The 25,773-nt window shown below is 35.7% G+C and overlaps 1 protein-coding gene across 2 annotated transcripts in view; it reads left to right on the top strand.

Moving 5' to 3' along the window:
- LOC120543017 (forkhead box protein P2-like) overlaps positions 1-25,773 on the top strand; it is a 144,194-nt gene that overhangs the window by 65,272 nt on the left and 53,149 nt on the right. For both annotated transcript variants that reach the window (XM_039775833.1, XM_039775832.1), the window contains one exon: positions 23,605-23,753. In XM_039775833.1, coding sequence (XP_039631767.1) covers positions 23,619-23,753 — 135 coding nt within the window. In that variant the 5' untranslated portion in view covers positions 23,605-23,618. The remainder of the gene's footprint in view (positions 1-23,604; positions 23,754-25,773) is intronic.

Raw genomic sequence — 25,773 nt, 5'->3', positions numbered from 1 at the left:
ACATAACAATCTCAAATGTATGTAACAGCTTGGACATGATTATTAGAATATCGAAATTTATATACTTCCTTTTGATTGTTCTTATACTGTATTAATTTTAATATATAATTGTATTTTAGGTGTCTCTGAGACCTAGTAAACTTTGTTTCTTAAGTGTGCTTCAACATGGTAGGGAAAGTGTTTTCTTTCAAATATGTCTGGAACTGTAACTATCTTCTGAAATATGTTCATTTCCTGTTTTGGCTTGATCTACCAAAAAATGATAAAAAGGTATGATATTGAGCAAAGGAGCAGGAATGGAGAAGATTGTTTTCTATGAAATTACTAATTGTGCTTCATATACATGTGCATTTCTGCTTATATAGACTACTCACCACATGAATGAATATCTAAAACTGGACTCTTGTGAGTGTAGGACTTTGAAAATGGCATTAAGACTCCATCTCTAAGGTCCCTTTTTTATTGCTGTGGTGTATCCAGGTATAGTACTGCAAATCTTGACTTGATAACATGTCAACATTTTAAGTGACCAAAGCACACCAGGTATGTGTTTTGTATTATAAACTTGGCCACCCGCAGGTTCACCCACAGTACCACCAATAAATCATCTCTAAGCCTAAGAAGTGTCAATTAACTGATGAAAACTCAATGGTGTCCATTAATCATCCAAAATGCTTAATTCAATGTAGGGTTCAGTGGGCCACTAAGGAAGAATCAGATGTAAGGCAGAAAAAAAAAGCTTAAATGGATTTACATTATACTATACTCCACAATCGGACACACACCCATACATATTTATCAATTTGCAATTTGTATTAGCAATTTAATCTAATGCACATTTTTTGAGTTTACCAATGAAAAAAAGATTTCTTTTTCTTTTTTTGTAAAATGTACAATTTCAGAATTTTTTAACAACTGAAAAATCTAATTTTAAAAATATGTTTTAAACTACAAATACCTAGACACCTTTTCTTAAAGAAGATCAAATGAAAAATATCAAAGGAAGGAAGAATTTAAAACTAAAAAAATACATTAGCAAAAACTGGACAGAATCACAAAAAGTTATGTAAAGTCAGTTAATTTAAGGCTTACAATTGTAGGTGAAGATAAGCCATTTAAATCTATGTAACACCTTGTAAGGCCACTGTTTTTGCACATTTTTATTTTCTTTGTTAGTCTTTAACTATATACTGTATATGTTGTTCTATTTGTTGTCCATGATTTCATCATGAATTTGTAACTTTGTTCTGTCTGACTTCAAAGATTTGTTGTTTTTTTTTTTAAAGGGTCTTCTACCAGACCTGGAAACACCTGCTCTTGGCAGCACACGCATATCTGATCTATAGAGCTGATTCTCATTTCTACCCTAAGACTTTCTGAAGACCGCAACAATCTTTTCAAAGCATCTACTCATTTGTGCTCAGAATACTCTAAGCAAATGCACACACTTAAAATCTTACTTAAGGACCAAAGCATAGCCTACTGATTTACTGTATATGTAGTCACATTTAAAAAAAAAATGAAACTAAAGATTGTTGATTGTTGTGCTAAATCATCACACCACAAGGCTATGTTACTTTGACATTCCAATGTATTCTTTTTATTGTGATTCAGCTTTAAGTTACAAGGATAATATTGTTCTGGGATGAGTTCTGTATGACAACAATGTATACTTTTACATCATTCGGTGATACTAAATTACCTGAGTGTTTTAGCCTTTTTTAAACATGATATTTATGGCTGTGCCTTCTGCATTTTGTTCACCATGAACTCAGGTGAAATTCAAATTTATGTGGGACTAAGAAATTAATTATTTTAAAAATAATTATGTCAGTAGTTATAGCAGTGAACCATATGCCAGAAGCAGTTGTTCCATTCAGCACCCATTAAACTCAATTAAACAGGTTTAGAAAGCACATATTTAAAAATAGTTTTATAACACAAGAAATTCAATTTATTTTTCCTGGTCAGCTAGAATGTGAACCACAGCTTATCCCAAAATAAGTGGGAAGAGGTTAGGAACAAGTATTGAATGCATCATTCCAGATATATTACCCACTGTTTACAAAGTCTGTTCATGCATTTATAGAAAAGGGAGTATTTAAAGATATTAACTGAACCTGGCAGGATGTGTTTAGACAAAGAAAGGAAACCTGAACCTCGAAATGAAGTGCAAAGAAACACAGCAACAAGAGGCAAACTCCCACCAAAAACTATCATAGTCAGGAATGAATTAATGTTGAAGTTCCATAGCTTAAAAACACAACCTGCCTTTTCTTGCACTCTTTTTCTGCACCTGGAGTCTCATCATAGGTAGCCGCAATGTATTCTCTGATATTAGGCATAATGCAAATATCAGCTGTGGATGGGATACTACAGTTATACACACACAACTCACTCACTTATACCAAAATAATTTATTGTAGTTGTCAGGCAAGTGTGAGGACACTTGATAATCTTGAGAAAACCCATGGAAACTCCATATCTATCTATCTATCTATCTATCTATAATGACTGTAACTGGATAAAGAATGAAATCTACATCCTAGCAGCAATACATGGACCTTGCTTTCCAATGATCAATAATGCTTCAACAAAGCACTGTTGATTGGGGTTATTGTTCATAAATGACAACAAAGGCAAGCTAACATCAGTGTCAATTCAAGTCACATTTAAAACAACAGATATTGAGCCAAAGTGCTGTACAAAGGGACAATAAAATAAACACAACACAAATAATAGTGTAAGATCAGATTAATGAAACAATTTAACACCATTCCCCAGACCTTACACAAAGTCAAATGTGGAAGCGAAGTGGGTCTTAAGTCATGTTTTACAAACCTCGATAGAGGAAGAAAACCTGATGTGCAGAGGCAGATAATTCCAAAGCCTAGGAGCAACAACTGAGAAAATTCTGTCTCCCCTAGACTTCAGCCAACACAGGAGTAGTAGCTGTCCAGGCGAATGAGGATGAAGGAGGTTGCAGATGTATTTTGGAGCAAGGCCATGCAAAACTTTTAAATTTTAAAATCAATACAAAATCTCACCAGTAGCCAATGGAGAGAGGCTAGTACAGGAGAGATATGATCCTTTTTCCTAGTACTAGTTAAAAATACAGCTGCTGCATTTTGAACCAGATGAAGGTGTGACAAAGCAGATTTGGGCAATCCCACAAATAAGCAGTTTTAGATTTACATTTTTTTGATTTGCTTAAGTTGGTAAAAACTGGACTTTGGAAATTTGTTTATCAAAACTTGGTGATGACTCAAAGATGATACATAGGTCCCTGACATCATTACGAATGATTGCTGACAAGGAGCCTAATGGAGCACCAATTTCAGCTGTAGATGAGGTAGGACTAAAAATAATGACCTCTGTTTTATTTTCATTTAGTTCTAGGAAATTTTGCGCCATCCAATATTTAATATCATCATGGCACTTTATCGGCCTTTTTACAAATGAAATGATGTCAGGTCCGACTTTAGGTATAGCTGGGTATCATCAGCATAGCAATGATAAGTGACACTATGTTTTTCAAAGATGGTCCCAAGGGGGAGCATACATAGGGTAAATAAAAGATAGGCCGAAATAGAACCTTGTGGGACACATTGTATGAGAGGTGCTGGCTGAGAGAAGTTACCAGCTATGTTAACAGACAAAGATCTACTTTGAAGGTACAACTCAAACCATTTCAATGCACAGCCTTGAATGTCGTCTTCATACTCAAGCCGTTTAAACAGAACCTCATGGTGCACCATGTCAAATGCTGCACTAAGATCCAACAGAACTTAAATTGCACAAGAACCTGAGTCCAAGGTTAACAGAATGTCATTTGTCATCTTCAACAAAGCAGATTCTGTACTATGAAGTTTTTTAAAACCTGATTGAAGTACAACATTATTATCCTCCAGACATGAAAGTAACTGCAAAGAAGACACCTCTTCCATAATTTTGGACAAGAACAGGAGTTTAGAAATAGGCCTGTAGTTTACAAGATCTGTGGGATCAAGGGTAGGCTTCTTCAGCAGTGGCTAAACAATTGCATGTTCAAAGTTGCCTGGTGTTATACTTGATTATAGGCAGTTGTTAATAAAAGCCAAAACAATTGAACTAATGACTCAGAAAGTATCTTTAAACAGGCATGAAGGTAAAATATCTAGCGAATAACTGGAGGACTGTAGGACTATATCTGTTAGCTGAAAATAGGAAACTTGTTGAAAAAAAGTTAGACTGCTGTGCACTAGCCTAATCTGAGCTGGTATCGGCACACAGTGATCAGCACATGGATGCTAGATTAAATGACTTGAATTTTATTTATAAAAAAATTGTGAAATAGCTCATAGATCTCAGGCATACTCCCAGGAAGGCTGCAGACAGGTGGGTTTAAGAGAGTGTTCAATGTGCTACAAAGAACCACAGGTCTTGAGACAGAAAGTGCAATTAAACAAGATAAATATTTAGCTTTTATTGCTCTTACAGCCTCTTGATAATACTTCAAGCGAGTTCTGAGAATTTAATAAGAAACCTGAAGTTTGTCCTTTTGTCACCTATGCATGGCCTGCCTGAATTGTGTCATTTAGCCAGGGCTGAGTAATGGCTTTATCCTTTGCTATCCTTAATTTTAATGATGTGATGAGACCCAGTGTATCTTTGCAAGTAAATTGCAGAAGCTGAACCAGACCATGAATATCAGAGCAAAGGGGAGGGATTCTGTCACTAAAGTTGAGTGTCGCAGAAGATATCACAAAACTCCAGTGCTGTATCAGCATTTATAAAATGTGAGTAGTGCTGTAGTTGAGCGGGCTGGAATGAAACCTAAACACAAAAATAAAAGTTTGAGGATCAACCCGGTATATTGTAGAGGTTTTTTGAAGGCAAAGAGCTGTGTGATACTCTGCAGAGTAGTTAAATGGGACTGAGTCACCAAAGAGAACTGTCTGCAGAGCAAAGGTAATGTGTTTTTATAGCTGAGGGAAAGGAAGAGGCAGGTCATCTGGAGGAAAAGAGGAAATTAGGTCATTGGAGGGTGTAATCTAAAGTCAGAAGAGGACTAGATCGTACTGCTTCTGTAAGGATGGGACAAGAGGCATTAGTACACCTTATCCCCATATACCTGCGTTTCAGCATTAGCCAGACCCCTCTGCTGCCTCTCATGCACGCATGTTTTTGACAGGGTGCAAAAGTTTAGCTTCAAAAGCTACTGCAAAGTGTTCAGAAATCTCCAGGTTATTTACTGAGTAGCCAAGAGTTAAAATTAGGTCCAAAAAATGATCTCTCTGAAGTGTGGAATTAGAAACCACCTGAGCTAAGTTAAAAGAGTCAACAAGACCAAAGAACTCTTTAACCAGAGGTTTTATCGGACTGCAGACATGAATGTTCAAATTTCTAGAATCAGAAATCTCTACCAAGAAAGATGCTATGAATGTAGTGAGAAGTCAAGCATTTAATGCTAATCCAGAAGCACAATGTATTTACTATTGCAATGAGGTATAAGAAATGCAGGTATTTTGGACCTCACAAACAAGTCCAAAGTTAGTCTGTCTGATGTCTCTTGTTTTATATACCTCAAAAGAATGGAAGAAAGAATAAAAGGGCCCAGATTGTGTCTGAACTGGCCAAGCTATTAATCCTTAGTATAACATGGGCTGCCACAAAAAGGGGTGAGCATGTCTGCACTGGAAGATCAGGATTCAGTCGGAAAATGTGACATGGGCACTGATTATCAGTTCAGTCTCTAGTTCGATGATGCAAATTTTAGTATCATAGTAAAACTATATTTGCTTAACCTTAGGGATTTTTTTTCTAGCTCATACTTAATAATAATTATTATTATTTAATTAATCATTTACAATCCACTTCCAACACAAAATTGAACAGAGAAGCAGCCTATATATTTTTAGTGATTCCCATCTTCTGATTATTAAAACTGCAAATAAATCTCTCACTCCCATAAATCCTGAACTGAATAAGAAGATAAATAAAACATAGATAGACAGATCATTTTAGCAAAACATAATTTTACTGAATATTATGTCATTATGTTTAAAGGCCACAACTGTCAGTCTTAGTTCAAGATATTATTTTTTTTCAAAGAGCAAATTTAAAAATAAATAATACAGTGCATGTCCCCCATTCTTTTCCCAGATGAGCATTTTTTTTGTGAATCTTTCATGATTTACCTACGTTCAAAAAGTTTTCAATCTAAGAAAATTCTTGTCACCCTTTTAGAACTAATGCATGCTGAGAGCTCAAATGAGTTCTATGACTTGCTTCAGAATGATCATCTACCTTTAAATAGGATTGTAGGGTCATTACTGTCACATGTATAGAGTACAGAGAAATTCTTACTCACATATACCAATCAGCATTCAACATGTTGCATCTCTCTGGAGCCATTAATGTAACTTATATCTTATACTACACCATACACATTGTTGCATGAATGAATCCCAACTCCCTGTAATCCTCAAACAGACAATGAAAATACAAAAACGTTTTTGTTTTAGTGCACTATTTTCATACCGCTGCATTGTAAATGAGAAATCAGCCAAATGAAAAGGCTAGGGATTCTTTTCATAGACATTTACTTTCTTTGTATTGGTGTTGTTCACACACATTGAACTGATAGCATTATATCAAATTTACTGAAAGTCTTAATTGCTTTAAATGTTATGGAAAGTCTTTTCATGATAAGATGCCTTTTAATTAGACCAAGAAATTGATAGAGCAGGTTTAAAAAAGTATGGATAAATGACTGCACAGAAAAACCTTAGTCTGATTTTGATTAATTTATCTGATCATCCTTATTTAAAACATAATATAAACATAAAGGAGCTAGAAGCTAGTGGCTTTCATAGAAATACTGTAAAAGCTCTGCAAAAGCCCTGTAGTTCAAATAACTGGAAAAATGTTTTAACCAGAACTTGACATTATATATATTATGCATGGAACAGTCAATTCTGTAAGCATGGTCATAAATGAGAAATAAACAAAAAGCAACCAAGTGAAAAACCTCAGCACAAGGTTGCAAAACAAAATCCGGAGCATTGTTTTTTTTTTTTTTTGTTCTTTCTTAAAATGAAAAAAGGCAAACCACAGAAGTATGATGCACTTACATTCCTGTTTCCTGTCAAGGGGGTTGCAGCAAATGTGGCCAAAGATTACTGATTTAAAGCTGTTAACACAAACACAAAGTCACTGACATGCGCAACCTTTGAAAAAGCCACACATCTGCCGACTGAAAAATTCTACCAAGGCTAATTCTCGCCCACTTGCCAGATGTTATTACAACTGATGAGTTAATGAAAAGTTTCTGGCTCATTACAGACTTAATTACATCTCTTCCTTCTATGGTTTATCCAAAGTAACTTGCATATATCAATTGCTTACATATGTTTTCATTTGGAATACTGGCTAGTTACAGTATGTGGTTTTCTCAGGGGCACACAGTGAGCCAGTGGAATGGATTTAAACATAATCTGTGTGGTTTACAGACCTACAATTTAGCCATGAGGCCAAGCTGACTACTTATCAGTTACACTGACATTTTTGACAATGACAATTGTGCAGCAAATTGTGAACAGTCTATACAGTAGGGTTAGAGGCAGACTTGGCACTCCAGCCACCATAAAAAACCTCCCACTGGTTCCATTCCACCTGAACTAGTGTGGTGCTGAGGTGTCACCCGTTGCATGGCTGGACTGGGGTCCCAGTCTGGGATCCTGAGTTGATTCATCATGTGGTGGTTGCGGCAATGTGCTGTATCAGCGCAGGCTCCTAACCTCTCCTCCTCTATACAGTAGCAGGTTCACTTGCATGCAACATACATGTTGAACATGCCTTTTAACACTACTGTAGAATTACCAAAGCCTACGAAAAAACTTGTAATCCCGGCCCACCTTAAATCCCTTCACACCTTTCCGTCAGCGTCTGTTGTGTTGTAAATGTGTCAATCAGCAAAAGCAGCAAACAGCCTGTTATTCCCATCCCCCCACCAATGCAGAATGGACAGAAAGTTCTCTCGGCTCAAGTCTGTTTACCTGCGTGTGAGCTGCCTGGAGTTGTACAGGGTAAATAATATGTTGTTATTTGGAATACATGCATTTCATGTGTGTTCCGTGTCTACAATAATCAATGTAAAAACATTGTTAAAACAGTAACATTTTTCATGTTTTAGTGAAAAGTCAAGCAAAATGACACATTTTATTGGTTAACTAAAAACTTCTTCAGGTAAGATGTAATACAGAAACTGGAGTTCCCAGTGTTTATATAAACACTAGGACAAGAAACAACATTGGTAAATCTTTAAGTGAGAACTCTTATCCGGGGTGGAGTTTCTGCCAGCTTCTGGTGTCCATGTGGATTTATTGTTAGAGTTGTTGTAACTGCTTGTTATGGGTTTCTATGTGTTATCGTTTTCTTTCTTGTGGAATAACTGACAAAATGTAGACATGAAGTGTATAATATGTGAAGCCTGAAGTCCTAATGTCAAATAAACACTTTCATAAAAGGTACAAGTATAACAAAACAAGTGCGCTTTTATTCATGAATATAACTGCAGAAAAAGAACTCGCGTTAGGGTTTGACATTGACATGCTCTTAAAAAGGTCATTCTGTTGAGATGCTTCTGGGCTAATGTACGTCTTTACTGTATTAAATGTCTCCTGCAATTTTAAAGTAGACATTATTTTAAACTATAAACTATAGCACCTCTTTTTTTCTCACAGTGTGTGTGAAAACAAAAAAACTGTTATCCTAACACATATTATTACTTTCAAAGTTTATGGACATCTTAACTAAGCTGATATTTTTTTAACAACTTTTAGTTAGTCTTTGGTATTAGGATTCATTATCTATAAGCATTTACAAAATTTAAACTACTACTCTTTAAAATAAGTTGATGTTTATAAAATACTAGCCAACCCGTGGCGTACCATACGCCGCATAATCAGGCCGATTTTTTTATGATTTTTAGGCACAGGGAGAAAATTAACATTTGAAAAATCGGTAATGTAATAATGGAACGAACCAACACACAATTGTCCGTGACTGAAAACTGGTGGACTGCCATCGCGCCTTCTCCTCCCAGACAGAGGGATGGGGGTGGATGGCACTCAGGCGTGGAGGGTGGAACGGGAGGAGAGGAGAAGGACGTCCATTCCGCTCCCTCCGTCATGCTAGTCTGCTGATTTCTCGTTCAGTATGCACTGCCGGCTCATGTGCCCACCTCCACCTCCACTCGTCACTTGAGTCGTTGTTGTCTTTGCACAGTCCAGATGCATCTGTGACTCACGTATACTTTTCATTGCCATGTGGAATTTTGGCTGCTTTTCTATAAAACTCGGTTTTTAAAGACTGCTTACTTCATTGTGTTTTAACCTCAGTTGTAAAGGATTGTTTTAAGGGTCCCATGGGATACCCCTCGCAAACCATTTTACATGCTGCATATGGCGATTCACCTCTGCGACAAACATGCCTCTATGAACAGTCAACGTGGCTCGGAGGTGCATGTGGCCTCTACGACAGACGAATATAAATGACGCCGTTTTTTCTGTGTCGTTGCGTCCGAGTTGATGGGCGTGGCTCTGCGAGTTGTCGTCGTATCCAATGGTCTTGGAGTTGGTGGGCGTGGCTCCTTCCTGCGTGCGCCATAGGTGTCTTACTTGTCGGCGGCTTAGTGAATCCACACCCCTTCCGCCGTGCTTTCCATGGGTGTCTTGCCTTAGTGAATTATATATATATAGATAGTCAGTAAGAAATTGTTTTGGTTCCTCAGAATTAGCGGTTAGATATTACCAACACAGGACAAAAATATGAATCAACCTGAATTGTAAGTAAAAGTCGAACAATAATAATGCAACCTTTTATTTCAGTCTTACAAATAATTTTGAATATGATCTTTTACAAAGCACAGGCATTAAGCAACAAAAGATCATATCATAGCTCTAACTTTAAATACATATAATAAGTTGGCATATTTAACAAAGGTATGTTTGTGGGAAAACTAAAAAATGTTTATTTAATTGATACTCATTAAATGTTTATTTAAATAGCAGCTTTTAGCATGTGCCATTCTTCCAGGTTTTTCCTATGATGCTCTGAGCATACAAATTTAGTAACATTATATAAAAATTAATTGCATTAAAATTACTTCTGGCTAATGACATTGAGGATGCTGTTTATGTCATTTATGTTATGAGATTTCTGTTGAAAACTTTTGCCATGATTCAAATATTTTTACCTAATATATATTTAAACATGATTGTTTCATAAACATGAAGTTTTGCATGCTCAATGACTGTTGATTACATAGATAGTGTACAACCAGAAACTGCATGTTTACTTCCAGAAATAGCATTCATAGCTTCTGCACCAGTAAAACATTGCATAGTATTACATGTGCGCTGCATAAAGAGAGTGTACAGACTGTCAGCTTACAAAATACTGCATGTTCATATTCAGAAAAGGCTGATCTAATGTTACTTACTTAATGCTATGTCTGCATGAGAAAGGTCATTCATACAGCACATTCTTGTTAGAAAAGAGTGTAGTGTTTTTTATGTTTACAATGCTACTTTGAATCGCTTTTCCTAATAGTGGTTTATAAATACTGTGTTTCTGATTTGAGCATATACCTGTATATTGCAACAAATGGCTCCTTTGTGCAGGAATCAAATGCAATAACAACCACAAAAGCCAAATGTATGAAAAAAGTTGTACATTTAACAAAATCACACAAAAAGGGGCAATCTAATGAAGAGCACAATGTATTAAGTAGAACAGGACAGGAAGTTAACCCTAGATGTATTCAACTGATCGAATATCTTCCAAACAGAATACCTCAAACTATCAAGAACACTTCCATTAATCTCTGACATTCTCTCTTAAATCTCTGTGCAGCAAAAAGATATACATAAAAGAAAAACTGAGAGTTGAAAGGTAATCACATTATAAATGTGTGACAGGTCTCTAATTTCATAGCATGATAATATTCAAGAACAACAAATATCAAGGGCTGACAGTGGTAGATCCAAAGGAAACTAGAAAGGACATGCTGTATATACTGTACAAAGAAAAAAGAAATACCAAGACATGGATGAATTTCTTCACACAACAAAGGCTGCACACTTGTCTGCAGTAAACTAAGGCAAGCAATGCAGTATTTGCTGGAGGCTTAAATTGTCTGTGCCTCAAAAAAACTTGCGGAAGCAGTTCTACACCCAAGGAATAATAAAGATAGGAATTAGTTAAGTTTAGGCAGGCAGTGTGGTGCAGTAGTTAAGGCCAGTTCAAATCCATCCACTGACACCGCGCAAGTCACATCACCTGTTTTTGGTCCAATTTGAAAAAAAGAAAACAAATGTAACCAATTGTATGTCAAATGTTGTAAGTTGCTTTGGAAAAAGTTGTTGGTCAAATAAATGTACAGTAAGTAGTGGATTATCTGTTTATAATTAAATAGCTAAAAACATATAATTTGATTAAGTGTTGATGTTAACAAACCCTATTATTCATAACTTACTCACATATATTGTATATTTAACACCACCTGCCTAATATCATGTAGGTCCCCATAGTGTTGCCAAAACAGCTGTGGCCCACAGGTGCATGGACTCCACCAGACCTCTGAAGGTATAATGTGGTAAATGGCACCAAGATGTTAACAGCAGATCCTTTAAGTCCTGTAAGGTTCCAAGGTGGGGCCTCAATGGATTAGATTTATTTTCCCACCGCATTCCACACATGCTTGATCTGTTGTTTAATATCCAGTGAATTTGGAGGCCAAGTCAACGCTTTGATCTTTTTGTCACATTCCTAAGACCATTCCTGAACATTTTTTTCAGAGTGGTGCAGTGCATTATCCTGATGAAAGAGGCAACTTCCATCAAGTTATACTATTCCCACTAAGTGATGCACGTGTTCTGCAAAAATCTTTAGGTAGGTGGTATGTGTCAAAGTAACACTCACATGAATGTCAGGAACCAAGGTTTGCCTGAAGAAAACTGCTCAAAGCAACACACTGCTTCTGTCGGCTTCTGCTGGCTACTACACCTACTACACCCATTAAGGCACACTGCGAAAGAAATGTATGCATTTTAAAAGAAAAGAAATTACTATTATCTGAATAAATACTAAACAACACTGGCAAAATTTTGTGATCAGAAAGCAGGCACTGATCAAAAACCAGGAAGCAATATTTGAAACTGACCCAAACAAAATCCATGCAAATGCTACATAGTGAGGCAAGCAGAAGACCACTGTCATATAATAAGCCCTTGGGAGGTTTCTACATACTTTATATTCTGCAGGTGTCCTTTAGTTCTTGTTTTCTGGTTTATATTTTACAGCTTTCTGTCCTCTATCCTGCTGACTAACTACTCCCTCATTTTTCTCCTCCTAGACTTATCATCTCCTTTTTATTTCAGCAGGGGTTAGTCTGCTTAACAACATCATTTATTTGAAATTCTAAACATCCACATATCCAAAGAGCGACTCTACAATGACCTAAAACAAAAAGGGTGCATGGCACTCCCTAACTTTCAATTTTATTACTGGTTGACAAATATACAAGCAATAAAGACCTGGGCATCAACACATATTAATGAATATACACAAGGATGGGCTGAAATAGGATGAAAATCTTGCAGTACCTCTTTATATTCCCTGTTCTGTGCCCCAGTAGATACAAATTATCATCAATACACTAATAATCAAATTGCCCTTCATTCACTCAGAATATGGAACCAGTGTAGGAAGCAGTTTAAGACAGAGAAGCTTCTATCTACATGACAACCACTCTTTTCCATCCTCTGAAATATACACAGTATTTAATGCTTAGAAAATGTCTAGGATTAAAACATTTAGAAATGTGTGCATTTATGTTTTTGCATCCTATGAGTAATTAAGCTTCAAATGTAACTTCTTATCAACACAATTTTTTCACTACTTTCAAGCTAGAAACTTTGCTAAACTGAACCTGCCCAATTTTCCTCACCGTCCACCTATTTTTATTCCGGAAGAAATAATGATCAGCCTCGAAGACTCAGATGGCACCTCTAAAATTTATAAAAATGTTTTTAAGTCCCTTCCTTTCAAAGATCCCAGGGCACAATCAGGTAACATTTCAGAAGAGGAGTGGAAAGCAGCCATGCACAGAATATATTCTAGCTCCATATGCACAGAGCACATAGTTACTCAACTTAAAATTTTCTATCAAGCACATTTATCTAGATTTAAACTATCCAAAATGTTTCCAGGGCAAGATGCAAACTGTTAACACAGCAGCTCCTGCCTCTCTGGCCCACATGTTTTGGGCATGCACCAAAATAACATAATTCTAGGCAAAAATCTATCAAATAGCCGTGGTGTCACAATTGCTCCTAACCCATTAACACCTGTGTTTATTGTACTTCCAGATGGGGTTAAAGTGGAGAAAGGCAAACAAATAGTAATTTCCTTTACCTCGCTACTAGCAAATAGACTTATTTTGCTCAACTGGAAGAATCCCAACTTTAAGTCAGTGCGTAACTGATGCCCTATACTATTTTAAAAGGGAAAAAATCAATTTATCATTTAAAGGATCTGTTCAAAATATTTTTAAAATATGGCAGAATCTAATCAATAACATTTGAGAATAAGCTTCTATTTCAGGGGGGAAAAGGATACTCTTCTTTCCTTGGTGCTTCGAAGATTTGCTTTGTTGGCTGGCACTCCTTCTTCTTTTGGGTGGGGGATGAACTTAGCTTTTGTTGAGTTTGATTTGACTTTATGGATTGTTATTTGGTTTTTATTAAATTAATAACAATAAAAAAAGTGCTATAAGATTTAATGTCGCAGGTACCATCATAGCAATAAGTAAAACTTGCCGGCAGAGTACTTTGGCCAGGTGGCAATGGTAGAGAACACCGCCACAGGATAACAGAAATGAACACAAAATTGGTTAATCGAAGCTAGAAAAAACATTTAAGACTGTCTAATAGGTGTATTCTATGAAAAAAGTCATACCTGTTGCTGTGAACAAATACAAAGCTTTAAATATACAGTTACACAGTGTTTGTTTTAAATGTTTACAACAATATGCATATATTTACAGCAATATGAATAAAGGCCAAATTTAAAAAAATGTGTTTTAGCAGTTTTTTTAAACGTTCAATGGCAATAGTCTCACATATTTTTAACAATAACCTATTTCAGATTTTATTTACATAAATGAAAAAGAGTAGCTCACCATGTTCTTCATGCTCTACTTTTGCAACACAGAGCAAGCAGAGCTAAAATGTCTGACAATATGACTAGGAATATGTGGAGGCGTTGAAAAATATAGGAAAGTGCAGGATTGTTGAGCACCTTATAGACAATATACAATAAAACCATTTTAAAATCATGGGCTGCAGATGTAATGATACAGTATGTAGTGAAATGTGTTCAAATCGTCTCTTTTATATTAAGATTCCTGCTGCTGCATTTTAAACAAAGCACAGTAAAAATCAGATTTAAATAAAAACATTTGTTAAAAAATTTGAATCTTGCAATGATAAAAAAAATCTAATTTGTGCTATGTTAAAACAAAAACATGCAGACCTTAGGAAAATGTGTAATATATGATTGAAAATTTAGCTCTAAATTAATAATGACACCTAGATTTTTTTAATTCACCTTTTCACCACAGTCAATAAGTATAAGTTTTGTTTTTTCCTTGTTTAATCTAAAAAAATTACATCCGTTCTTTAATTCTTGTAATACAACTAATCAGAGGTTGAATGCCTTGGCGTTACCTGAAACCAAACATATGTATAGCTGTGTGCTATCAGTACAGCTATGATACTTTAACTAATGTTTAGAAGTGACCTGGCCTAATGGGAGCACTTAAAGAGTAAATAATAAATACTGTAGGATTCAAATCTGAGGCGCACAACATGTATGTATTTTTTTTAACTCAATTTTCTTAAAAGATAAGCAAACAATTTTACCAACAAAGGACTGGAATGCAACAGTACATTATCTAATATTGAGCACACAATGTTAAAATAACAATTATATAGGTGTAACAAAGAAAGCATAGATAATAACCCAATTATTATCTATTGAACAAAGAAATAAGACAGCATGCATTGTTTTTTTATTGAAATGATCTCCAAAAAATGCACAAAATGCTATTTTTTTTAATACTTCAGAAAATATTTAAACAGTGAAAGATTTTCAATGATGAGCTATAACTAACCTAACAGCAAATTAAGTTTGAAATATAAACGCGTGAGGGTCAGCTAAATAGTTATCTAACCCAAGACCAACTGAGACATACATTTAAAAACTTACAGAAAAAAGAAACTTCTTTATCAGTGTTCAAAAATAAGAAAGTGACTTACATGACCATCAAATGCAAAATAGAACTATTCTTGTTATTATCTCTTTAACACAGAGGAGGGAAATATCTGTGTATTAGTCTCACAGGCGTTAAGATGCCAGCTGTAAACTCAGTGGTTTGATATAATGTAGTTATGGGACAAAATGTGTTGTTTGGTGTAAAATGTTATAATAGTTGTGGATTTAGAAAATTCACTTTTGTAGATTAATGATTAATAAAGCAGTCTGATTCATTTAAATACAGAAGCATCAGAAAACAAGAACATAAAAGGGGAAGATGGGCTAACAGCAGTCAATGTGTACTTGAAGATATTTCCTATAAGGATTTTTATAAATATCTAAATATTAATTAAGATACTGAAAGGAGAGAATAATACTAGTGATAGGCTGATATGGTTCCTTTTGTAACAATATATATTAATTTGAATCAGGAATCAAATGCTAAAAAAAACTTAAAGGAACACATTTAAGGGAAAATATTTTATTTTTATTGACACAAGACTTCTAAACAGGGGTTAGAAAAACTGAAGATAACACAAAAAAAAAGGAATGCAAATTATGACTGAGTCGAACCAGACAAAGCAGGTCCACCGGGTCTAAATATCCACTGCTATGCAGTTCTATTTGAACCCAGTGTTTAATGTTATTAAAAAAACACTGCTGCCTCAACTGATCTATTATTGTCATTCTGTGATAACTGTGTACAGCCTAATCTCCCAATTAGGTATTTTTTTATAAGAGATGATGAACAGAAATGTTTTCTGTCCTCCCTGGCCATCGGACATTACATTTATTCTATGTTAATTAGTATTCACTAATTCTATTTTCTTATTTAATTTGTCTTTTTTCTCTTTCTTCATCATGTAAAGCACTTTGAGCTAAATGATTTGTATGAAAATCTGCTATATAAATAAATGTTGCTGTTGTTGTTGAGAGGATCATTATTTTTTTGTATACAAAGTATAGAGAAAGTTATTGTAATCGTCCAAAGATTTAATGTCGAGACTTTGATGAATCTTGATGTTTTAGACCTCCTTGACTTTCTTGTATACGAAGTGTAGTGAATGTATTAGAATCCTCCAAAAATTCCAAAATTGTGATGAATGTCAACTTTTTAGCCTTCCCCGAGTCCGAAAATGCCATTTTTGGAATTATGTGTGTGTGTATACATGATAACTTGAGTACGCTTTCACTTAGGTCAACCAAATTTTGCACACAAGTATTAGGTATAAAACATTGATTTCTACCAACTTTTTGACTATTTACATTAACCGGAAGTGATACTTTACCTTTTACTCATGCAGCTGCAGAATCCAATTTACTCAACTTTACTTTTATAATAATTGTTCAATATATTATTAATTTGGTTTGATTTGTTGTTGATTGTTCTTTAATGTACATTAATATAAAAGTATAATCATTGTCTTGAGGTGTACTCCTCAAATATCCATTCCCATATCTGAGTATACGAGAAAATCTAGGGGAGACCACTCCTGATTTTTTTTATTTATGGGTTTGTGAGCTTTTTGAATAAATTAAAAAAATATCCTTATAGATGAAAGAGGATAAACTTGTCAGTTTCCTTTTGAAATATCAATACAGTGCCAATACTAAATGTTCTGTAAAAACTTTAGCTGAATGTTATTGATGTAAAACCAAGTTAGCATTACATATAGGGCCCTCAAACTTACAGTAAGTTAATGCAAGGCAAGTACACCTAGTTTACTCAGTGATATTTTTAATAGATAAATAACCCATTAAAGAGTAGGAACAGATTTTAATTCTGTATATTAGATAACATCAATAAAGCACCACATGACATTTACCACCAATCTTCTGTGTATAAAGTGAACTTGATCAATATTGTTTACAGTAAGTACAATAAACTTTGCGTACCAGTATGAGTATTTTTTTCATTATTTAATTTTTACATTTATTGCTGTCACTTTGTACTTGTTATTTTAACATTTTTTGAAACAGCATAGACACAACTAAGCAATGGGTGAACATACATTAGTTCTTATAGACAGAATTGAAAAACTAGATTAGAAAATGAAAAGGGCAATTTCAGATACAGAGAAAAACAACTGGAATATGCAGAGCAAGAAAATGTAGAGTCACCAATAAAGGCACAGAATGTTTGATTTTAAATACAACATACTAGAAATGGTTCTTTATCATGTTGTGAACATGGAAACTAAGTATTATAAACAATATTATGAGTTGCATTTTACAGAGTGGAAGATTTACGGGTTACTAACCTTGACTTATCAGCTTCAAAATGCCATATGCTAAATAGCCATAGAAGCCTGGACAAAAACTTCATTACAAATTAAATCAATCACTCAGTTTTCATTTTTTAAAGTGACAGCAAAAAATAAAAAATACAATGAATGCAAAGAAATAACTTAATTTGCAATGTGACTTACAGTAAGTGTATGAAAATAACATCATAGATTGTACAGTTTTAATGTCATTTTGCTGGCCAATAGTTTTTGCAAAAACCTCAAGTAAACTTTTTTCACATTGTCATTATGGGGTGTTGTGTGTAGAATTCTGAGGAAAAAAATGAATTTAATCCATTTTGGAATAAGGCTGTAACATAACAAAATATGGAAAAAGTGATGCGCTGTGAATACTTTCCGGATGCACTGTAAATGAATACGCCTGCAGGCCCCGTGAAACACCTGTAATATTCCCATCCTTTGTCTTCCTGTGTGTGGCTTTATTTTTTTTGGCTTGCCCATGCCGAGCTAGGTGACTGCTTTCTTAACAGGATGCCCCATTTTTGCTTCCTTACTTTTAAAACCTGGGCCCCCACCTACACTGTGTTTAAAAATATATTCCACCTTATGAGTGAAAATTTAGACCCTCACTTTCCTACAAATAAGCGTTATGTATTAGTATATGTTTTAATTATTTTGACACCCTAATTTCTTCTCACTAAGGAAACGCACCGACTTTTTTTTTATTATTCCCTAGGTCGTTTGCTGTTTCCTTATAGTCATGCCGCCTCTTATTATAGCGGCTGCGTTGTTCCGCGGTCAACACCCTGCAAAAAATTTGAACTCCTTAATTTTCAGTGGTATTCAAACAGTCGCCATTACTCATGTGCATGTGAAAAAAAATTTTAGAGGGAGAAACTGCCATTGACGGAAACAAAATAAAAACATCTTATGATGAAAGTTCTGCTTTAATTAACTTTCAGTCATCAGCCACTGCTTCCATTTCAACAAACTAAGAAAACGTCAGTACGCGTGTACAAGTATTTATGAGCCGCGGACCACTGGCCTGTACAGATGCAACTGCACAGCACACTTTATAGAAGGTGACCAGAATTTTTGGGCCAATCCGGGGACATTGTTTTAGAGGAGCATAGACTACTCCCCTCGTGTTCCGTGATTGAAGTTCTCCCACCACTACCAATGGAAAAATGCAAATACGGAAATTCACGCTGAAGCCCATCATTGAACTGACGCTTCCTTTTGGCACTCGTGTTGAATCACAGGGATCACCGCGCCAAAATGCAGAAACAACTGGTGGAAGAAAACAGCCGCCACGCTGCTCTCGCAGCGCCACAGGCTGAGGCAGAGCACGGCGTGCCTCTCTTAGAATCTACAGATCACGAGTAGGGATTCTAAACACTAAAGAGTTCAAAGCGAAAGCTTATCATTTGATTTCTCGCCAAAGTTGCTTGATGCGGTAACGCATAACCTCCATCAAAACACCGCGCACGCGCGCCGAGTTCAAATTATCGTGGTGATGACATTCAAAAAAGTGAACCAGCAGAAACCGGGGACGAAATCTTAAAACGGGGGCGTGTTTCTGTGTGGGGACAGTTGTCCGAAGAAGGGGACTGTCCACGGAAAACGGGAACGGATGGTCACCTTACTTTATACTGTAACCTGGCTGTTGGAAGGAGCGTTTTGTGCCATTAGGTATGAAGGGCCGAAATGTTACCCACATGAAACCAGTGTAAGACGTGCATGAAACCAATATTTTGCATACACAAATCCATTTTTAGACCGACACAGAACGCAAGCCAATATTGTTCATACGCAAACCAATAATGTGCGAGCCTAAACCGATGCAGTTCTCTCACAAACCAATAACAAACTTACTGGAACCACTGATATACTCACGCGAATCGATATAGTTCATATGTAAACTACTGCTATGCATATCAAACGGGTGTAGTTCACGCACAAACCGATAATATACTAACACAAACCAATTTCGTTCATGTGAATGTTCATAGTAAATATTCATAAACTAATAGTGTACACAAGTAAACCAATAGTTTTCGTACAAAAGCATATGATTTATGGCCTGTTTGGCCCCGGCTGTGATTTAGCCCGGTGTCGCATGGAGAGCGTGAAGGCACGTTAGGCTGTAATCTAAGGCAAGCCATTGCCCTGCGAGAGATGGTCCACAGGCATCTCTCTGTTCCCTTTCTACAGATGAGCGGTGAAACGACATCTCCCAGTGGGTCGTGATGCTTCATCTCGATGGTGGTAGCACTGGTTGAACAGTTTTCAAAATGAATAACTGCTTATTTTATAATCCCATGTTGTTTCATTCAGTTGAACATTTACAGATACAAGGTTATAGATTTATCGATTCATGTTTTAATTTGTACAAAGTATAGTGAAATTCTTAACGTGTGCATGTGCTCCGGCACCATGATTACTCAATAAAACTAGCGTAAGCTAAAAAGGTTATTTAATAGGTAAACTTCCAATAGTGGTATCAATACACTCACTTAACCGTGTTATGTACATTCAAAACCTGACAACTGATCATTTGAGATTTATATTGTAGTGACCCGGCAGCCAGCGCTGGCGGCATGATGCATTGTGGGTAATTTATGTAAAGTTTACTGTTGTGTTAAATTAGCAAGGCAATCGAATTGTTTTTCCTGTTGTAATTGTTGTATGTGTTTGTGTTCAACTGGTGGGGTGGGTTTGGGTTATTGCCGTCCGGGGTTATTAAATTGTAAATAGTTACCATCAATGAGAAAGATGGCTTCGTTAATGGCCTTGGCAATGGCTTTGCAATGAGTTCGAGCTTTGTTTTCTGACTATCTGCTCTACTAAAGAGATACAACAGGACAGGGCTGTGTATTGCTAAGATTTCATCTAAGCAATGATTGCCGAGACACTTGGAGTCGTGCGGTGTGTGGGACACGAGTGCTCGCTGGCTTAATGAGCTAGGTACAGCTGCGTGCATGGCGCTGGCATTCCGCTGGCCGACCAGCTTGGGGGAAGTGCACGGCTGAGTTCGGCTCTGAAAACTTTAAGACTCAACTACGGGTCGCTACAATATGCAATAATACCAAATTAAAGTTTAGTGATAATTATAACATGCTTATACAGTATTTTCAACAGAAAATATACGTGAAAATATCGGTTAATGTATTTCCTCAAAGTGCTGCCCCAGTATCAAGAGGTACAGAGCCTTTGAAGAGAAGGCACTTATTTTAATAACTACTAGTTTACTGTTAAATTCAAACTACGTAGCATTTTTTTAATGAAACTAGATAGCAAACCTTGAAAAGCTTAAATCCTCAATACAGTCGGGAAATGTCAGATCTGCACGTTTTGCGGCGCTACTCCGCAAAGCGTCTTCATGCAGCAGACGTGGACCCACAGCCTCTTCTCCGCCCAAGTGCAATGACCACTTGCGCGCGCGGGAAACTGGTAAAAAGTCAGTTTAACAAAAAGCTCCCCGGTCAAAATCGAAGTCGCACAATAAAGACATGTAGAAGCGTGCGTTTTATTATTGGCAAGTACTGAGTAAATAAAATTGTGTTGGGAGTAGCATTGACAATTTGTCAATATTGTTTTCTGTAATATTTATTTAAAAAAAGGAATTCAACCTACTGTACTTTATAGTGTAACCGAAGCACGTATTTTACTTTACTGCTTTTTCCCTTCTGAACTCTTTTCTCAAAGATTTTTGTAAATACCTGTGGAAGAGTACGACAAAGTTATGTCTTGGCTTTCAGGTAAAAAAGAACAAATAACAATAGCATGAAAAGAATACAGTATATAAACTACACATTGCATACATAACGTGAACTGCATATTGCACATCCAGCAGCAGCTCAAGCTATGGTGCAGCAAGATGTTTTGGGAAGCACCAGACCAGCACACAATATTTTTCAAAAGCAGCATCATTTTTTTTTAAACAGAAGCATCCTACTACTGGCTTCCTTGGTGTCTTTTTTAAATTTAATGTAATACTCCTCAGTGGTGGTTGAAATTAAAGATGTAGTATTGTGAATTGATGCATTCCTGATATTGATCACTTTTCTTTTTCTTTTTACAAGATACTCTTGATATGTTTAGGGACAAATGGTACTGGATGTCTCTTTGAAGATATCTGCTGCATGGCCACAACTGGGAAAAGCTTGGGAGGTGTAAACACACCATTTACAATAATATGCCAACAGGCAGCCCTCATTTTTAATATATGTGATGACCTTCAAGCCCCATTGCTATAAAAGTTCAGGTTGCACATGTACACAAATACTCAAGGGTATAGGGAATGCTGCAGGACCAATTGGTATGGTTTGTCAACTAGAAATAGTCTTGTAGCATCTAACACAAAGACAATTCTGCACAAGAACAGATGCAGTATTTTTCTAGATAAGCAAATATATTGAGCATATGAAAGAAAATTGAACAAAAATTTTCTTACATAGACAAAGCTGAAGATTATTATAAACATTTTAATAATAAATTATTGAGTGAAGCATATTGCTTACTTTGTAAAATATCTGGTCCTTAATATAAAAATGCCACTAATGACTTCACCTTCAGAGGTTTATTTCTCCATTGAAGCATAGTCTTATCACTAAGTAAAAAAAACTCAATAATATTTTTAATTTATTAGTGATGTGAACCTTATATAGGAGCGATGGGTATAAAATAAACTCCTTTAGTGAGAATGGAAAGACAGTGTCTCATTTTATTTCTGATTTTCTGGCCCCAAACTGCACCCAAACCAGCCAGCTGTGTAGGTACAGGATGCCACAATGTAAGAGCGCAGCTGGCAACAAAAAAAAAAGCCACACTCCCTTCAGGGCAAGAAGGAAGCCTTGGGAAACACAGCCATCTTACATCAAAACATTGTTAAATTGCAAGTGAAAGTGCACAAAGCAAATTAGTACGAAAGGAGGCTGAATAATTTACCTTTAAAATGTTCACAGAATCACTCACTGCATCTTTTTATGATCACATATGGTTAATCCAGTTCTAGATAGTTATGCCTTCTTCTAGCAGTACTGGGTATAAGTCAAGAACGAGCGATTGCAAGATACACTTACACACATTTCCAGACTCACTAAAAATATAAGAAAGGTTTAGACAATAACAGCCATACGGTTTTGTGTCCAGCTGGTATTTGAAGAGAAATAACTTTATATTAAGACTATTAAGTATAAAGAGAGAGAGAGAGGCTAGGAGCACACACTGATACAACCAACTCAGGATCCAGATTAGGACCCGAGTGCAGCCATGCAATGGGTGAAACCTCAGCACCACACCAGTTCAGATGGAGTGGAACCAGTGTGAGGTTTTGTTTTTATGGTGGCTGGAGTGCCAGTTCTGCCACCAACCCCCAAGTGTTTTGGAGTGACTTATTATTTTAATAGTATAAGGTTCCTAGAATATATCTTCATTTCACATACACACACTTGATTACAATATTCATAGAAAAAGTCTCTCAGGTGTATTGCATGATTTAGCAGCAACTCTTTTAGTTTTGCACAGTGCAAAAAATAAAAATAAAAAAAGTGCTTATGTTTTTTCTAGCTGTGTACAATGCTAATTTCACTATGACTCACAAGGTTTGTTCACATTTCACATGCCAGGTGTACACTATAATCCAATATAATAATATATTTCTTTCTATGCATAACTTTGTTTTTCACATTAAATTTTGTGTGCAATGTATATGCCAGTTGAATTACTAAGTGTGGGTACCTCTTTATTGAATGAAATAAAACTAAGAAAGATAAGTAAACACTGCTGCCCAATAGCAAGAATAAGAGAGTGCTTTTAGAAAAAGAACTTAAGAGTCTAGTCATCCAACATGGCTGCAAAGCAAAAATGTGCATTAAATTAAACTTACAGATTCTGTGTCATAACATTCTGTGAACATTTCTGTTTAAGGTCTTTCTATACTTTATATGAACAAGGTAATCTAAATACTGGGTGTCGTTTTTGTTACATGCAGTACTTGTAAACAGAATGCCGGGAAGTCAGTCTCCACAGAACAATTTGAGTTCCAGCGGAGTGCAGCAGCATAATGAGGGAGGAGATATTGTTTCCAATCCAGGAGAACCCAACACCACTGACAACACACCCGTGCAACCAGTCCGCCAGGTAGGAGAATGAAACTTCATTGTCTGCTTAGTCATAGACATGGAATTCAGTTTTAAACAAGTTACTTAAAATCAACACCAAAAACATCATCATTACAAAGATCTAAGAGGTTTAATGAATAATTAGAATCTTTTATATGGAAAACCCTTCTAGACAGGTATTTTCTGAAAACATTTATTTGAGAATTGAGTGGCAGGACACCAAAACCTATCCCTAAGAGCATTAAGTTGGAAGACTAAAGTCAGCCTTGGATAAGACAAAAGTCCTATCTTATCTGCTCTAGAACAGAACCTTATTAGGCCAATTCTGAGTTGGCTGTTAACCTAAGATCCTTTATTTAGAACTTTTACATGATACACAAGTATCATGAGAGAAAACCACTGATAAGGGAGAATATACTAATTCCACAAACCCTGTGGAACCCTGATACCTAGTGATACCGACTTTAGAAGTGCCATGCCCTACTTACATAATTTAAAAAGCAAAAAATACAGTTAGGTATCTTTTTTTTTAATATTTTGATTCCCATTGAACAGGAGGAGTACCTAGTCTGTAACTGATGATTTTACATTTATTCATGTAGGTCTACAGGTAAGGTAAAATGTTTCTCTTCCAGGAATACCTGAAAGGCTGTAAAAATTAATTGACAGCCTCTTTCATTATGTAGTTAAAACAGTTTTGCTGGACTCATTTTGTTCATAGAAATATTAAGAAGGTTAGCTTCCATCTCATGACAGGCATGACATTTAATCCAGACATGGTTTATCTTAATTGAATGAATTGTTTTGCAGCTATTGTTTTTACAATGTGATTGCTAGAATTGCACACAGTATATTTTCAACATGGAACCAAGAGTGCATTACTGAAACAATTTCATTGAGCTTATGATTTTTGTCCTATTTATTCCTACAATGATGTTTAAATTGTTTAAGCAGCAAAACATATAAAAAAATTTGCCTTTTATCACAATGTTCTATAGCTTATATATATATATATATATATATATATATATATATATATATACATACAATCGCTTGCCCATGCTTATATTCGAATTACATGCAAATAATACATTTCAAACTTTTTAAAGTAATAATGTTTGTTTATGTTTCAACAAGCTATAATCACTAAAAAAAGTAAAAAGATTTGATGATGAATTAAGGGCATTCAGACTAGATGAATTAATATTGCTAAACTGACTCTAGTGTGTGTGTAGGTTGTCTTGTCCAGGGATTGTCCCTGTCTTGCACCCAATGCTTGCTGGGGCGGGCTCCAGCTACCTGCAATTCTGTTCAGAAAAAGTGGGTTTTGAAAATTGATGGATAGATACATGAGTGGATGGATTTAGATTTTTGTTTTATTTTATCATGGTTTGAATTTCATTTCAATGAAGATATTACAGGCCAGTAAATTAAATATGGTTATAATTTTAAAACTCCATCCAACAGTTACAGTCGTGACCAAAGGTTTTGAGAATGAAGTATTGATTTTCACAAATTTTGCTGCTCAGTGTTTTAGATCTTTTTGTCAGATGTTTCTATGGTATACTGAAGTATAATTACAAGCATCTCATAAGTTTCAAAGCCTTTTATTGACAATTACATTAAGTTTATTCAAAGAGTCAATATTTGCAGTGTTGGTCCTTCTTTTTCAAGACCTCTGTGATTCACCCTGGCATGCTGTCAATCAATTTCTGGGCCAAATCCTGGCTGATGGCAGTCCATTCTTGCATAATCAATGCTTGGAGTTTGTCAGAATTTGTGGGTTTTTATTTGTCCACCTGCTTCTTCAGGATTGACCACAAGTTCTCAATGAGATTAAGGTCTGGAGAGTTTCCTATCTATCCTTCATAGCATGTTCTCCCAACCATCCATGAACAGTTTGGTGAGAAATAATGCCATTTCCAGCATGATGGAGCACGGTGATTTTTTTGTATCAGTATATCAGTATACTGCTGCTGGATTATGTGAATTTCCCCTTGGGATTAATAAAGTATCTATCTATCTATCTATCTATCTAT

This window comes from Polypterus senegalus, chromosome 13, assembly GCF_016835505.1.
Source record: "Polypterus senegalus isolate Bchr_013 chromosome 13, ASM1683550v1, whole genome shotgun sequence".
Taxonomy (NCBI): Eukaryota; Metazoa; Chordata; class Cladistia; order Polypteriformes; family Polypteridae; genus Polypterus; species Polypterus senegalus.
This window is presented reverse-complemented; position numbering and strand designations above follow the sequence as displayed.